The 17,198-nt window shown below is 38.6% G+C and overlaps 1 protein-coding gene across 3 annotated transcripts in view; it reads right to left on the bottom strand.

The window, feature by feature from the left end:
- mtor (mechanistic target of rapamycin kinase) overlaps positions 1 to 17,198 on the bottom strand; it is a 319,886-nt gene that overhangs the window by 37,338 nt on the left and 265,350 nt on the right. For all 3 annotated transcript variants that reach the window (XM_073031667.1, XM_073031668.1, XM_073031666.1), the window contains 7 exons: positions 12,186 to 12,303; positions 11,329 to 11,526; positions 7,795 to 7,895; positions 3,959 to 4,055; positions 3,062 to 3,160; positions 2,428 to 2,550; positions 556 to 738 (listed from right to left, as the gene is read on the bottom strand). In XM_073031667.1, the coding sequence (XP_072887768.1) occupies positions 556 to 738; positions 2,428 to 2,550; positions 3,062 to 3,160; positions 3,959 to 4,055; positions 7,795 to 7,895; positions 11,329 to 11,526; positions 12,186 to 12,303 (919 nt within the window). The remainder of the gene's footprint in view (positions 1 to 555; positions 739 to 2,427; positions 2,551 to 3,061; positions 3,161 to 3,958; positions 4,056 to 7,794; positions 7,896 to 11,328; positions 11,527 to 12,185; positions 12,304 to 17,198) is intronic.

Here is a 17,198-nt window from a genome sequence, read left to right on the forward strand (position 1 = left end):
CTTGACCCTAAACGCTAACCAAACATTGAACTCCTTGTGCTGTCCCCAAACCCATCATAGAAATCTAAATAAAACAACTGATTCTGAGCCACAACCTTGATGGATATGTTGACAGGAAGCAGATCTTCCTTGCTTTAGAAACAAACTGTGGTACTTGTATCCCAATTACACCCAGCATCCCAACCTGCACGTAGTTTCACTATGTTTTCAAGATTTAAAAAATCTGAAATTTCCTTGCCCTAATGTAGTAACTCGTTCATAGGAAGTACACTTACTATTCTAAGAGGTTAAAGTATGAAATTAATTAATGGTATATGAAAAAAAACATGTAACTGAATTGGAGAAGCTGTTTGATAAAATACATTACACAAAATGCAGAAAGATTTTTTCAGAAGAATGGAGGAAGTAATGGTCAAGATTTAAACTTCACCCTGCAGAACACAACTCCACACAATTAAACACCTATACTGCAATGTTGATTTTCAGAGAATTTTGAGTAGAACAAGCTCCAGTGCATATTAGTTCACAAAGTAGGCTTGTCAGTTTGCTCAGTACCTGGTTGAAGGATGTTTCCTTGAGAGTTTGAGGCCCCCGTTCCATCATGGCATGCAGAGGCTCAAGAACTGCAAACATTCCTTTAACATTTCTCTCTCCAAAGTAAAGTCTTGATGCTTCCTCCAGGCCTTCATGCCACATTTCATGCCACAAGATGGCAACACGAATCAGTTCCTCACTCACCTGAAATATAGCAAAGTACTCTATTTTTCAAAAGATGGTCATGTTACACAGATACAATAAGCAACAGTCATATTCCAAACCAGTAAGGCAATGTCTTTTGGAGAAACGTATGATTTTAGCCTTTGACATATTTCCTGCAGTATCTTTGCACAGAAACCAGAGACTTTACAAAAATACGAGTACGTAAGAATTAGGAACAGCAGAAGGCCGTGGCCCTTAAACTTCCTTTGCCACATATCCACTTCATGGGTGATCTTCTACCACAACAGTCTTCCTGCATTATCCCCAAATGTCTTGCTTGCCTGAATATCCAGGAATCTGCACTCACTATACTGTATAAATTCAATGACTATATGCCCACAGCTTTCCAGGTTTAAAAAACTCAGTAGGTTTATCATGGCCTGCAAAAAGAAAATGTATCTTGTCTTAACCAGCCTTTCTCTTCTCATGTAGCAAACCCAGTATCCCTGGGGCCCACATACTGAATCTTCATTACACTCTCGTTATGGCAAGTACATCTTTTTCTAGGTAAAGAGATCAAACAGTAGACAATACTCCAGATGTACGTAGCCTCACCAAAGCTCAATTTAACTGCAATAAAATACATCACATTATTGAGCATTAGTTTCCCTGAAGGACTCAGCATGAAATTCAAAAATATTTAGGACATTACTGACTATCAAATATCAGGAACCTTCCCCTGGTAGCCATTTCCAGACAGTACATTTTCTTGTACAATTAATGCTATCATTCTGTCAATTTTGGACATGAATTTAACTTCGTTTTCCTAATCCCAGATTTATGGAGTATTGTAAGCAGGCTGTCAATTCACAGTATTTTAGTTTTATATATAGGGGAATCCGACTGAATTCTATACCAGTATTGTTTCAAATGTATAATAAAAACTTAAATAAGCCTTTTTGTTTTGCCAGGAACTTGGGATATCACTGAAAATATACAGAGCCTCCCCAGATTATGAACACTTAACCTGTGAACACCCTGTACATCTGAGCGGCCACTTGGTAGACTGGTTGCCATATGCCTTCACCCCGACCACCCAAGTTCTGCAACAATCTGAGGTGGGGTTGAGACAAGTAGAGCTGGAAGCACAGAGTAGGCGCACTCCTTCACTCAGAGTCAATGAGACTGGCTGATGGCTGCTCTTCCTGTATCTGCTCGCTCTCTGATCACTACTGCTTCAGTGATTCTCTCCAATACACAGTTTCTGTTCATTTTTGATTTATAAACGATTTTCAGGAAATTGAACCCTTTAGTAACCTGGGCAATGCCATTATCTCAGTAAATGACAAATCATTGACTCTGGGCAACACACTGGCCACATCAGCCAGCTCAGTGGAATGCAAGGCTTGATATACAGTACAAATATTTCCAGGCTTTATAGAAAAGTTCAGTCACAACAATAGTAAATTTAAGATACCAGAGCCATGAAGACACTACAGCAAGAATCAAGACACTGGTGCTGATAATTACATGACAAAGATTCTAAGCTGACATGGTGTACGATATGTTGTTCTGCGCACCAAGACCATTCTTTTTGCTTTGGCGAGTTCCTTTTAGATTTAGAGACAGAACTGGAACACGTTTTTCCAATTTGGGGAAGTAAGTTAATCAAACATAAACAGATTTTCACTTTGAAATGCTGCTGGTTAAGATGCAGGATTTGCTCACCATCATAGCCTGTTGCACTAGAGTGTTGCTGTGCTCACACATATTCTTCAGGATCTTGTTAGCAGCACTATGTCGAGCTGGTGTAGTGGATTTGGAAGCGACGGTAAGTGGGTAAATTAATGCCTGTATTTTAAAAAGAACACCATCAATAAATGGACCAAATCAAAATGTAGAAAGAAAATTATAACCTTCCACATAATATGATACACACTAGAATTGGCACAGAATGACACTCATGTGCCTTGGTCACAATCAACAAAGAATAATAGAAGGAACTTGGCATGTTGAAAAGTTACTGAGAGTGCAATTGATTGTTCTTAATTGACGCTGAATAGCGGACATGATGCTTTCTGTTTGATGCATCTTTCACCTCTTGAAGTGTATTTTTTCATCTACACAAACATTTGAACAAACCTGATGCTATATATAAAGCAGATGATTTATATACAAAACAAACTATACTGAATTTTATTGAACATGTATTTTATTCTATTGCATTGTTAAGAAGCATTAATTTTTAAAAATAGCATTTGTTGCCAGACAAATTGAATGCAATGTTTGTAGACATAAACTGGCATCTAAACTTTGCAAATTTTGTTTGGAAAGTAAAAGAAGTAACTGTTGCAGTGATTACCTGGGGGTGATATCTACCAATGTCGGTTAAAAGCTGATGGATAAGTCGCCCCACTAATGCTCGCGGAGTGTCAATCCTTGCAATGAGTTGGGGAATTACCTATAAAAAGTCACCAAGGTAAAACAAATAAATAAAGTAAATAGATTTGTAACTTCACTGTAAACATTTCTCTTCTTCACTCTTGTCCACCTATAATTCCCTCTTTGGAAGTTGCTGTCTCCTACTTGGATACAGCTAGTGGGTGCAAGCATTCAATATAACCTGGTAACATCAGAAATGAGAACATATCCTCAACCAAAACACATGAGAGCGCCTTCGAGCAGAATAATTAATAGAGAATTAAACACAAAACCTTACTTGGTTCAAACTTGGTGCAGTTCAAAAATTCCATAGCTGTGCTATTGGCAAATACTCACAGAGATCATGTTTACTAATACTAAACACATGTCATCTCCCCAACCAGAAAAAAAATTCACAGGTCTGGGCTTTTCCCATACTGCATATTGTCAGGTATCATATTTCACTCCAGGTACCCATATCCCTGCATGTCTTCTTTTACTGAGATCACGTTGTGTAGCTAAATGACAGGAGTATTTGCACATAATGAAAAGGTGAATAGAAAATAACCAGATTAAAAAATTACAACTGCAACATATTTGCTTCTCCAACAGACCAAGAAGACACAAATGCTGGATTGAAGGTTGTACAAAGTGGATGGCATGCTGACATTTCCAAAAGACATTCATTCTTATTATTTATGGATCTACCAAGCTTTTGTAACATATTAATTCACTCCATGAACTATATCTGCTAATATAGTAAATAGTTATTTTTGCTGATGCACATTCTGATGAAAGCAACTAATCCCACTGAACAAGTCATAAGCAGCTTGTGTACCTGAAGCCAGGTGTCAATCTGAATAGTCTTGATTCCTTCTACCAGAGCTTCATTCACATCAGGCCAGTGTCCATAATCAAACCATAGTGTTAGAACTCTATACAAAGGAAAAGATATTTAAGTGTCATTATCAGAACTTAGCATCAGAAACAATTAAAGGGCCAATTCCTGAAGTGTTTTTTTTGACCAGTACAAGTACAAACACAACATTGAATGGTGTTCCTCTGCAATCTATATCATACATTTTCTACTATTCTACAATAGTTTGTTAGGAAGAGGGGCTACATCACATTAGTGACAGTCACTGAATTTTAAGTTCAAATCCAGTTGACATGCAAAATGAAAATTTTCTCTGCTGACTAGCTCTGATGTCCTTGCACAAAATAAATACAGAAAATATCAGAATCCAGAAACTGCTGGATATGGCATTATACTGCAAAACTGAACAGACTGGCTTATGTCACACTGAACACCACAGAAGGCATCATAGAAGGAGACATGGATCCATTGCTGCAATATTTAACCACAATGCAATCTTATGGAAGCATTTTAAAATATTTACTAAGTAAATAATCTCAAATCTGTCATGAGCTCCAACATTTGCTTATGGGTAAACAGTAACAGAAACCGTAACTAACAGGAGACCCCCGCTTTATGAATGTTCGCTTTATGCCACTTCGCTTTTACAGAAGACCTACATTAGTAACCTGTTTTCGCATTACAAAGAGGATTTTACGCTTTTACAAAAATTTTTCCCATATAAATTAATGGTTCTTTGCTTTATGCCATTTCGGCTTAAGAAAGGTTTCAGAGGAACGCTCTACCTTTGTGGGGGGGGGGGGGGGGAGCACCTGTATTGTCATTCGGTAACTTTATATTCAGACCACCACTATTTACCTCAATTATATAACCTGCATCATTCCCAAGACAGACATTGCCTGTTTCATTTTTGTCCCCATTGAAACAGAAAGGTTAACAGAAAATCTGAAAGATTTGCTCAAATATATGAAGGAACTTAATAACAAAAGCTTTTTTCCTTGTTTTGTGTGGCATGTTGGGCATGGGGTAAGGGCATAGAGGAGGCAACTTAAATTTAAGATAAGTGTACATAATTACCATAATAAGTCTATCAATCAAATACCTTCCTTTGCTTTTGAATTTTTGAGTAATTGTCCTTGTGGAAAAGGATGTTCAGGCCTTGACAAGTATGCTTTATTTGTGATCGCAGACACATATCAATGTTATTGGCTCTTAACTATCATCTGCAATAATTGAAATCAGGGAAAATTAGGAATAGGCAGTATCTGAAAGACCATGATTAAAAAAGCTAAAGTGAGCAAGAAATCAGATCTTTTTTTTTAGTTTTCAACTAAGATCACACTATTGATCATAAACTAAAAGCAAAGGAAGGAATATATTTGATTTTACACTTATTATGAATAATCTTCAAATGAAAACATGACATTCAAATCCAATAGTTTTATCCTCAATGAAGATTTCTCCTCTCATTACAAAGACAACAAAGAATCAGAGTCTTCAATTCCCTCTTCTGAAGCTGCCTTCTACTGTGATACAGCTAGTGAAGACAAAGATTCAGTGTTAACCCAGTAACGTCAGAAATTTGTTTAAGGAAATTTAAATCATCCAGCAATTTTTAATCATGCACCATGAGAAGCAAAAACATATTAAGAATTCTGACTTCGAAATGTTTTTTTACTACAGAAAATTTTCTTTATAAATGCCTCAAGTTATATTTGGAAAACAGGTGAACTGTTCTTAACTGAACTACTGAGAGAACTCACTAGATGTCATCCTTATAAAAATGAGTGTTATAAGCATTCAAATACAGTGGAAAGCAGAAAAAAAGTTCAAAGCAAATTTATTATCAAAGTATATATATGTCACCAGATACAACCCTGAGATTTGGTTTCTTGTGGGCATACTCAGTAAATTCAAGAACTGCAACAGAATCAATGAAGGACCGCACCCAACAGGGCAGACAAACAATCAATGTGCAAAAGATAACAAACTGTGCAAACACAAGAGAAAAAGAAATAATAATAATAATAAATAAGTAAGTAATTAACATCGAGAACATGAGATGAAGAATCCTTGAAAGTGGGTCCACAGATTGTGGGAACAGTTCAATGACAGGGTAAGTGAAGTTGAGTGAAGTTATCCCCACTGGTTCAAGAGCCTGATGGTTGAGGGCTAATAATTGTTCCTAAGCCTGGTGGTGTGAATCCTGAGGCTCTTGTAGTTTCCTTCTGATGGCAGCAGAGAGAAGAGAGCATGACCTGTGTGGTGGGGGCCCTTGATGATGGATGCTGCTTTCCCCTGACAGCATTCAAGCTGAAACAAGTGACTATTCTAAATTTCACCTAAAGGGCAGAATACTGGAATTTCAAAGTATAAGCAAAATCTCTGATACAAGGCTCTACTATATAATGCCTCCAGCCTAGATACCCAAATCTCTCAAATTATCCTCATTCAGGAACATTCCTGAGCCTGGCTTGGCTTGAAGGTTTCACAGTATTTTTCCAGCTCCAGCATGTGATCAGCTCTGAAAATTCCAGCGAATGCCATCTGGAAGCAGAACATCCTCAAACAAACAGGGAGCATATGCATATGTGGTGTCAGCACACCTGTGAACTTACTACAAAATAATCAATTTCACATTTGCATTTCTAATCTTTGCAGTTATTTTCCAATAGAGAAATATATTTAAAGAATTCTTGTAAATGTTTTGCTGAGATTTCATTTGCAAGATGTGGTCAAGTTGTTTCGACTTAAACAAAATTTGTTTCAGGAATTGACACCTTGGAATGGTTTCTATCAGGGGTACAGGAAACAACTGTAAGATATGGGCAAATCACTTCTGAGAGCAAAGGGGTTTCTGTGGGAAAAACAGATTTCCAATAGCACCATTATTGCAAATGAATTATGAAGATTTCCTATGGTTGTTAATGATAGTAATTCAGAATTCAGAAGCTCACTTGTAAATCAGATACTTTCATTTCACAGTGAACTTCATTAAGTTTGGTATTAAACAGCAGTCCCAACATTCACTCCCCACAACTGTGAATCTTACCAATGATAAGATCCGTAGCAATCTTTTGGTACCTTGCTGATTTAAAAAAAAATATTTTTGTGTGACTAGATGTTTACTGCTATTGTAATTATATGTGCTGTATATGCCTTGTGCTGTGAATGAATGTTGGTACTGTGTTTTGCACCTTTGCTCTGGAGGAATGTTGTTTTGTTTGGCTTTATTCACGGGTGTTCATGTATGGTTGTATGACAGTTAAACTTGAACTTGATCAGCTTGTGATCTTATCTAGTCAGTAACCTACATACTATTGAATCTTCAGAAAAGGGAACACCAGACATAGCCAATGCCCACCTTTATTTGTAGTCCATGCGATGACTAAACAGAGAACAAGAGAAACTTGTTTACATTCCTTTTAACCGTGAGATGATGCCACTACTGTTGTATTTACTCTCCAATTCAGTTTGAGATTGCCATCCTTAGATGTGATCAGACTGGAGTCTTAATGACCATCAGAGAAAACCTGAAATGTCTCCTTTCAGTTACCTTACAGTCACGTTTGTTGTCCATGAGCAACTTGCTGTTGAATAATTGTGCCATTCTGACAAAAATTAAATAAATTAAAATACCAAGACAAGAGTGGAATATCAACACTGGTTAAAAGCTGAGGTTTTGTCGTTAAAGCCTGTGATTACTTCTAATTACACTAATTACTTCTGCAAATCATTGTAACAATCTTTATTTTGCACTCCAGCCTCATTTTAATAGGATTTCTGCTCTTTCTTACCTGAGTGTGTCCTGCAGGTTATTGCCTCTTGAGAGGGCAATGGAGCGGAAGAAGCCTTGAACAGCAGGCACTGTGTACAGCAGCAATGTCTTTGATAGTTCCTGTATAAATGTACAAAAAATATTTACCATAAAACCATAAAACATAGGAGTAAAATGAGGCCATTGAACCCATCATGTCTGCTCCTCACCGTATGCTAAAGATCAATTAACAGACATAAGTATCTCCACAGGGGTGAACAAGATGCCACGTTGCTGTGTAAACAATTTTATTTAAATTCTATTCCCTTTAATATTTTTCAATGCTCTCAAAAGACGGAAAGAACTATTTACAAATCAGAAGCGAAACTTCAACTGCAAAGTAAAAGAAGTTATTGATCTCATATTCCCTTGTACAGTAAGGCTCCAGCTATTTACGGAGACACAAAGTGGAGCAGGCTCCTCCAGGCACGCCATCCAGCGTTCCCACAAAGTAATCCTAGCCTAATCAAAGGACAATTTTCCAAGACCAATTAACCAAATAAATAAAGACTCCAACTATTTGGAAATCCTGATGGTTCAGCAAGTTATGCTTACCATGCTCTCTTTCAGCTCACTGGGACCTCTGTTCTCGAACTCTTGTTAAATACACTGGGTTTAATGGAACTTTCAGCAGAGTGTACAATGTCTAAAAACAGTGAATTGAAAGGGATAGGAGTAACAACCAATAGCTTGGAAAATCTGTCTGGCATCAAATCCCTAAGCATACTAGATTATCAGCATTTGCTAAGAACAGCCAGCAAGGAACTGCATCTTTAACTGAGCCAGTGGGTTAGATCACCAAATCTGTTCTCTGGGATTGGTTTTACATCTGGATACTCTCTCAGAACAACGGAGCAGTTTTACCAGCACAAGCTTTCAATCCAGTGCCACATTGCTTGGAGTTTTGTCAGTCAAGCAGATATCCATCTGCTGAGCTGGAACAGTGGCACTGCTGTTACGTATCCCGTAACTGGGTCACTTACCAGCAAAGATAGAGAGGTCCATTGAAGTCTAATGGTACTATTTTTAACAGTATTTATTGATAAAAATACACAAAATAATTTCAAGGCAAACTTACAGATAATATACGTCATTAATACTAAATCTAAAAGCGCGGGTCTAATAGTAATCAATAAGAAATAGCTCTATCGTTGTCTAGGGGATAATGTATTGTCCGATGGAAATATAAAAGTCACTCAGTTCATTCAAGCTGCAGCTTTTGGGTAGGAGAGAAAGACGGGTTAAAACTTGCCCATTCCTTTTATGATGTCAATCCTTCGAGAGTCGTTGGGAGTTGATTTCCCCGTTGTTAGCTAAAAACCGTTCTGCCGTGGTACAGGGCCCACCGATTCCGGGGCAAACGGAAAAGGACGCACGTGGCCTTCCACTAGTTTTTGCTATTACGGGATCGTTAGCATTCCTTCTGGTGTGTCTGAGGGGCTGTTCCCACAGACCCTCTTTTTATCCTGACTCACAGGGTCTCAGGTGTCAATCAGGTTGGGATGATGCAATCCCTCCACCAACCTCCTCCTCGGTTCATTGCCTGGGGCTTCGATGCATCGTACAGGATGCAATACACAAATCCGTCTCCAAGAGACAATAGCCGGTATCAATGGGTCCGCCTTTCGGAGGCCAGGACACATTCCAACTCTTTGTGGATTCTGCATGTCTTTCTCTCATTTCCTGGGTCTCCTGAACTGACTTAATAGTGATCTTGCGATTCTCACAAAGGAGGGGGCTACCCCGCACCCTTCGGCCCCTCAGAGCTGTGGCACATTCGTAACACTGCACATATTGCAGCTCCAGGGATGTAGGTAGTGTCTTGGACCAATGTTGTCTGCACGTTCTTCCTGCCACTATTTGGGTTTCCCCCACACCCCGGCAACTTGCCAGTTGTTCGGTTGAGTGGTTGCTGTAAACGCCCTGTACCGGAGATACCTGAGAGGAGAATGAGGGGGTATGCATGGGCATATGAGAGAGGATGATTGCTGAGAAATGTGGGGAAACAGGACCAATGAGGTTGCTATGGGAACCACTGTAGAGACGATGAGTCAGATAACCTCCCTTTCTGTTAAAACATTGAACAGCACAGGACAGGCTCTTCAGCTGATGCTGTGCAGAACCAATTAAGCTAATAACACCTAAAACAATCTACCTACATATGGTCCCTATTCCACTCCCACCCCCCCATACTCTGTATATTCATGTGCCTTTTCACAAGCCTTGCAGAATGCACCGGCCAAAATTTTTCCCTCAACCAACACTATTCAGGAACAGCTACAGCTTCAATGAAGCATGCTAAGAATATAATAATCATAATATAACTTCACATTGCTCTATGTAGGTACAGAATAGGTGCTGTATTTTTAATATGATAATAGGTGATGCATCAAAATAATAAAATATTGTGTGGAGTGCTTGGAGTTATGTTAATGATACTGCAAAGCGACAGAGCTTCCATTTCCTTCCTCTGATGCAGCAACTAGAAACTGCAGACGATGCTCCAAATGTGGCCCAACCAAAGTCGATTTTTTAACTTTTACATGCAATGCCATGACCAATAAGGGCAAGAGTGTAGCACACCTTCTGTGTCACCCTATCTACTGCTCCCTTCAGGGACTTACACCCTGTATGTATGTTTGTCAGGGTCCTACCATTTACTGGAATGAATGAGTTCCATTTACAGAGACATCCATAAATTAGTTTTGTCCATAAATTGGAAAATACACATAAAATCACTCAATATTGTAAACTCAGCAGGCCAGGCAGCATCCATGGAAAAAAAGTACAGCTGACATTTTGGGCTGAAACCCTTTGGCAAGACTTCGGCAACTTGTCCTGCCGAAGTGTTCCAGCCTGAAACGTTGATTGTATATTTTTTTTCCATAGATGCTGCCTGGCCTGCTGAGTTCCTTCAGCATTTTGTATGTGCTGCTCGGATCTCCAGCATCTCAGATTTACTCGTTTGCAATATTGTAAATGTCCGCCATTTTGCTACGAATTGAAATTGGAATATTCTTGTCATGTGTACTGAAGTACAGTGAAAAGTGTGTATTGTATAAGATCAGTTCATGACTGCGTATTGAGATAGTATAACGTATAACAATGCAGAAACGACTGTAATAGCCACAGAGAAAGTGCAATGAAGGTAGATATTGGATGAGAGAAGGTGGGGGGAGGCGGGGGGGGGGGGCAGGGGGAGGTGTGAGAGACTGGGGCGAAAGAGAAAGAGACAGCCTTTATATTTAGTAATATTTCAGGAGATTATTCTAATGTACAAGAGCCAAAGGTAGGGCATTCCTAACACAAGGATGGCCTGTTCTTTCCTCTTACATTTGAGCTCTCAAAGTGCAACACCTGATACTTGTCGGATTAAACTGCATCTGCCATTTTTTGTCCATATTGTAATCTGATCTCTCTCCTGCTGAATCTTTTGACAATTTTCCCCACTATCCCCCACTCCACCAATTTTTATACAAGCAAACCCGTAATTTATTTCTGAGGATTGAATTACCTCGTTAACTTTCTTCTGTAATGGTGATGGCACAGGGCTATTTTCATTGCTGTCACCCTCACTCTCACTGTTACTGGCCTCACTCGTTGCACTGGCTCCACTGGCATGCCTGAGTTTCTTCTTCTCATCACGAGTTTGGTTCTGATGCTTGTAATGGAGAACCGCTTCAAAATTCATCACAGCCCAGGCGTGCCATGCCTGAAAACGAAGAACAGATGGCATAAGGTGAATTTGTACTAAACAAAATGATTCTGATCCACTGTTTTAGAACTGACCCCCTTCAGAACTAATATACCTGCACGCCAGCTAAGTATGGAGGCACAGCAGTTAATTCTGTTGTCTTTTAAGCTACATTTATTTTTGAGTTCATTGGTGACTCTAATTTATTCTATTTTGTCAAAAACCCATCACGGAGTTAGTGGACTTAAGAGGGTGGGGTAATGGGTCTGATTGGCTTGCTCTGCTGATGGGCTAAATAGCCTTCAAGAGTAGCTGAAGAAAGACAATAATCTTTCTGACAATCTTCTTCTATTGATACTATTGAAACACTCCTCAGATGAGTGAGGAATGGCGGGCAGGCCACTACAATTCCAATCAAAGGATCATTCTAAAGGACATAGGTCAACCTCCATCAAAAGCTGCTTAATGACTGGAGGTTTCACAGCTAGTACCTGACACCCACATGGGGCACACTGGCAGTGGCTGGAAGGTGGCATAATAGTTTTACTGTCCCACACTCAGGGCCCAAGGATAACTGATCACACAGAAGTAGGAGTGTTTTGTTCACACCCTGTGAAAAGCTGCATTATTCCACAGCTGAGCAAATGTAAAATGCTTTAGATTAGATTTAAGCTCACCTTGTACCAGCTCCTGTCATGCTCTGTGGCAGCACTGTAATACTGAAGAACCTTAGGAATAGTGCTCTCGTTGATTCCCTGCAAGTTTAGCTGCCATTCCCCCAGCTTTAGGAAACATCTGGAAACAAATATAGGCCATTTATTTTGAAGACATAATAAATCTGGAATTATTTCTTTTCAGAACTGGCTTCACTGCATTCTTACTTATTCTGTTTCAATTCCTTTCCCAAGGCCCACTTCATTAACAGCTATGAAATGTTCATTTGTCTGAATTTTTAGAACTAGAATTCTAACAAGCACTCCAACTTTTAACAAACTAAGAACAAAAGGGATAAAAATAGAGGACAACAGTGCAGAGTAAATGTTAGTACAGTGTAGCTGAGGGATGTCAGGTAATGCTGTGGATTCAATAGTGCCCTGTTACAGATCATCATAATGACAAATTGAGTGAAATTGTTTTCACTACATTATGTTTCTCAATGAACAACAAAGTAATTAAAAATTAATAAACATATCTCTACAAAGCAAAGCAGGTTAGAATAAACTGACAAAAACAATCCCGAGCTCATTCTGAAATAACATAATTGCTGTTGCAGAAGAAGTTAGTGTAAAAATGATCACTCAGCTCATGGGGAATTCTAATGTTCCTAAATAAAGCAACAGGCTGCTTTAAACATATCTAATTTAGCACACAAATGTTTAATAGATTCCAAGCATTATATTTTTAATTCAGAGTTAAGGGTAAGGCATCAGGTTTAGGAAAGGCACCAGATGCAGATATACAAGCCAGCCAAACTGAACCCATCATTTTGATTGACGTGCAACTCATAAACAGACAGGATTTTAATAATTATTTCCAAGGCTGAAAATATGGCTTGCATTTGCTGTTCCTGAACAATTCCAGCATTATGCAATAGGAGAAGTTGAGTCTGTTAGTTTGATACAGGTTAAAGTAGAAGCAACAACCCTCAAACTACAGGTTAAAGAATATCTTATGACTAATGGTCTAAATTGTGCTTCATTTTGGGAAGAAATTCCAGGCTATTTTTCCACAGATTTAACTTTAAATATACACGGTGCAGCACAGCAATTGGAAACGTGCTGGGCCTCAGATGCTAGCACAACAGTTACTGTTTCTCCTGTATTTCAGATTGTACTCAGGGGCCAGACACTTTATATCTGGCTCTTCAGTTTTACACCGTCTCTAGGATAATCCTATTATAAATGAAGTAATTTGGCTGTTTTCTTCAATATTATTCATTATTAATATTTAAAATATTAAATGTGTTCTTATTTATTTATATGATTTTTAACTTATAAGTTATTCAATACTGTTTTGACTCTTTAATTATGGAAGCATTTAGAAAGAGCTGAAATAGCTTTCGTAAGCGTCAAGGGACCATTGAGCTACCTGGAGGTGGGGAAGGTCAAGGCTAGTTGCCGTCAGCAGGTTGCTCTGTTTCACAGGACTACACCAAGGTATTTTAAGTTTCAATAAACTTTGTGCAACTGCAGAAGTTTAGTGTAGCTTTCGGATGAATGTCTTACCCAATGTCTTGGATTAATGGATTCTCTGTGGTTTGAGTTCTAAACTACCTGGATAATCTTTGTCCTGATCAAGCAAATAAACAGAAGGGTTATCACTCAAGAACCTGCCAACCCACTACCCAAGGTAAATTCCAGTCAGTGCTGTATTGCTTAATCTCAGACAAACAGGTGAAGGACTTGGTGTAGTGGATGGAAATCAAATAAATGCAGATGCTGGAAATCTGAACAAAAACAGAAAACAGTGCAAACACTTAGAAGTCAGGAAGCATCTGTGGAAAGAGAAAGTTAATATTTTGGGTCCAGGATCCTTCATCATAATCCACAGGCAGTACCCTCGAGGAGGAAACTAAAGTAATAATTACTTGTTACTTCAGCTTGGATCTCATTGTTTTTCCAATTCACACTCAAGTGGCAAGATGGCACCAGTGAACAACGCGACCAATGGCAATGTCCTGCAGACAGTTCACAAAACTACTTCTTTTATTTCTTGCGATTGGAAACGGAGAGTTACATTTGATGGTATATTTCTGGGCCAATTGAGTGACCTGGGGCTTTGCTGTCTCTGAGGGAGTTCATTGAGGTTTGGAGTGTAGCCTGTGGCCAGGAGACCAGGATGCCTGGAGACAGGGTGTGAGCCCGTGATCAGCTCTATTGCTTCTCGTCAAGCCAAGTTTACAGCTGACAAGGATGTGAGTGGAGGACGGGCAGGTGTTCAGCATCGTCTGCCTGCATTTGACTGGTCGTCCTCCTCTCCTCGCTATCTACGCTGATGGAAACTGCAGAAGCCTTGGGTTCCATGCGCAAGGATTGATCGGTGAGGCTGTGGACTAATTTAAGGTTCATGGTGCACGTATCTCTGGATTCTGGCTACTTTTTTTTTTAGCTGTTTTTCAGTGTTTGGATTGGGGTGATCGATATGGACTGGGGCACTTCAGTAAAGAATGGCTCCTTGTGCACCCTGCGGTGCTGAAAAACTGAACTAAATTAAATACTACTGGATTCCTAGTTTGATATTTAATATTTGGTGTGTTGTTTGCAGGATTTACTTCTTTTTTGCACATTGGGTGTCTTATGTTTTGACTGGGTTCCATTGTTTCTTTGCTGCGTGGTTGCCTGTGGGAGGACAAATCTCAGAGTTGTATTCTTTGTACATAGTTTGACAATAAATGTGCTTTGAATCTTTGAATGAATTCAATTAATGTGCCTAGTGCCACCAATGCTTTCATCCCACCCCCACCTACATCTGCTGCATGCTCTCAGTGACTTATGCATAAAGGAAAATACAGGGTACAATGCAGCTTTTAAATATAAATTACAGGAAGCAGATCAGGTGACATGTGAGAGGGAAACGAGATAGAGCTTTAATTCTAACAAATGACCCAAACCTTGAAACCTACGAACAGAGAAACATTAAATCTTTCAAATCTGGATTGGTGAATATTTTCACAGTTTGATGATATTTATGTCTTACGTTCAGGTCCCAAGTACGTGCATATTGTTGTGGAAATCAACATGCATACATAAGTGTAGGCTCTTTAGTAGAGAAATTATGCAGCAGTTTTACACAACTGGTAAGATACATTTGCCATGCTATTCCGCAAAAGGCCAGGCATGCTCAGTCTGATGAAGGATAATGATTCATCAAAAGTGCTCCTTACAAAATTACAAAGCAAGTACTGTGGAATCTTTTATGCCCAGCTTATAGGTAGAGTTAACTTAATTTTAACACTTTACCAATCCTGCAATCAGGAGTCACCTCAAAAGGGATTCACAGTTTTGCAGTTCTTCATGAACAAAATCATTCCGTAGCACATTAGAAGGCTGAGTAACTACATATTCCATACAATAACAAAGCTGAAATCTATACAAGGTTCAAAACCAATACCTTCAGTGTACAATTTTGAAGATCATTGCATCACAGGAAGTATAAAGTATATGAAATTCATTTGAATTACTTGCAATCTCATGCATGTTCATACCATTCTATAATAACATTAATTAATTTTTCTTCTTTCTTAACTTTCTTGAAATACCTATTTATGAAATGATTTATTTGTTGAAAACAACCTAAAATTGCTGATCAGATACGGCAGTTTCTACATAATTCTAACAAACAATCACAAACTTGAACAGAGAAACATTTAATCTTTCAAATCATGTAAATCTAGGCTAGATGGCCATTTCGCTGAAGTGCAGTGATGCACCTCATCACAGATATCTATACTGACTCTGGCAGTCCTGTTGAGAATGGCAAGGCCAGGAAGAGATTTATACCTACAGAAAGTTAAGTGGGGTAACATAGGAGCACCATGGTTAGCATGACACTATTATAGGCTGGGGAATAGAGTTCAATTCCAGCACACTCTGTTAGGAAGTCTCTATCTCCTTCCCCTGTGCGTGGGTTTCCGCCAGGTGCTCCAGTTTTCTCCCACAGTCCAAAGATGTACCGGATCGTAGGTTAATTGGTCATTGTAAATAGTCCTATGAATAGGTTAGGGTTAAATCGGTGGGGTTTGGGGTATGGGGTGCTGGGGGTATGGCTCAGTGGGATGGAAGGGCCTGTTCCGTACTGTGTCTCTACATAAATAAATAAAATTTTAAAAAAGAGAAAGCCAATAGTGGAACTTATACAAATAAAAAAAACACCTCTCCTGTATAACAAATGACAATTTGAAGTTAGTCATTTTATTTGAACTATTTTGAGGTATTTTGCTATGATTTTGTTTAAGTAGGAATCTTTCATCAGCTCAATAGTGCAAGAAACAGAAAACCTAATGAAACCAATTTTGTTTTTCTGCCAAATTCATTCAAGGCAATTATTCTATAATAACATTTTGCACAGCATATACAGAACAAACCACATAAAGCGTGAAATTGATCTCCTTTAAAATAAACAGCTAAGAAATTCAAATTCACTGACTCACATATAATTCGATACAAATGTAAACGTAATGGCATTTTACAGGCTATTAAATCAGTTCCCCCTTCATTCAGAAAGAACAACTGGATTTGCAAATGTTAAATATTGTAGCCATCCCTATCTTTACTGCTTTTAATAAGCTGATGGAGTTTGAAGGAGAACATGATGGGCTGAAAGTACAAGAACTTTGAGAAAACTGAGGGAAAAACAGTGCCATGATTATACATCTGAAAAAAGAAAAACAAATTAAGATATCTTCAGTTGATTGCACAGTATTTAACTAGAGTTCAGTGATATGGCAACATTGTCTTTCTTCCTTTCAAGTTATGCTGTCAATAGACTTATACCAACTCTCAGTTTAATCCCTGTTCAAATCCACAGTGTTTGGGTGCTAGAGCAACGTTTAATACCAAGATGATGGTCTTTGAATCTTTTCTGATCAAACATTAACAACAGGCATTTCTTGTATTTTAAAATGTCAAAGGTATTTCACAGGAATATTAAGAAACAAATTTTTACAGCAAGCCATACAAGCGTACACAGGA

Source organism: Hemitrygon akajei, chromosome 29 (assembly GCF_048418815.1).
Source record: "Hemitrygon akajei chromosome 29, sHemAka1.3, whole genome shotgun sequence".
NCBI classification, from domain to species: domain Eukaryota; kingdom Metazoa; phylum Chordata; class Chondrichthyes; order Myliobatiformes; family Dasyatidae; genus Hemitrygon; species Hemitrygon akajei.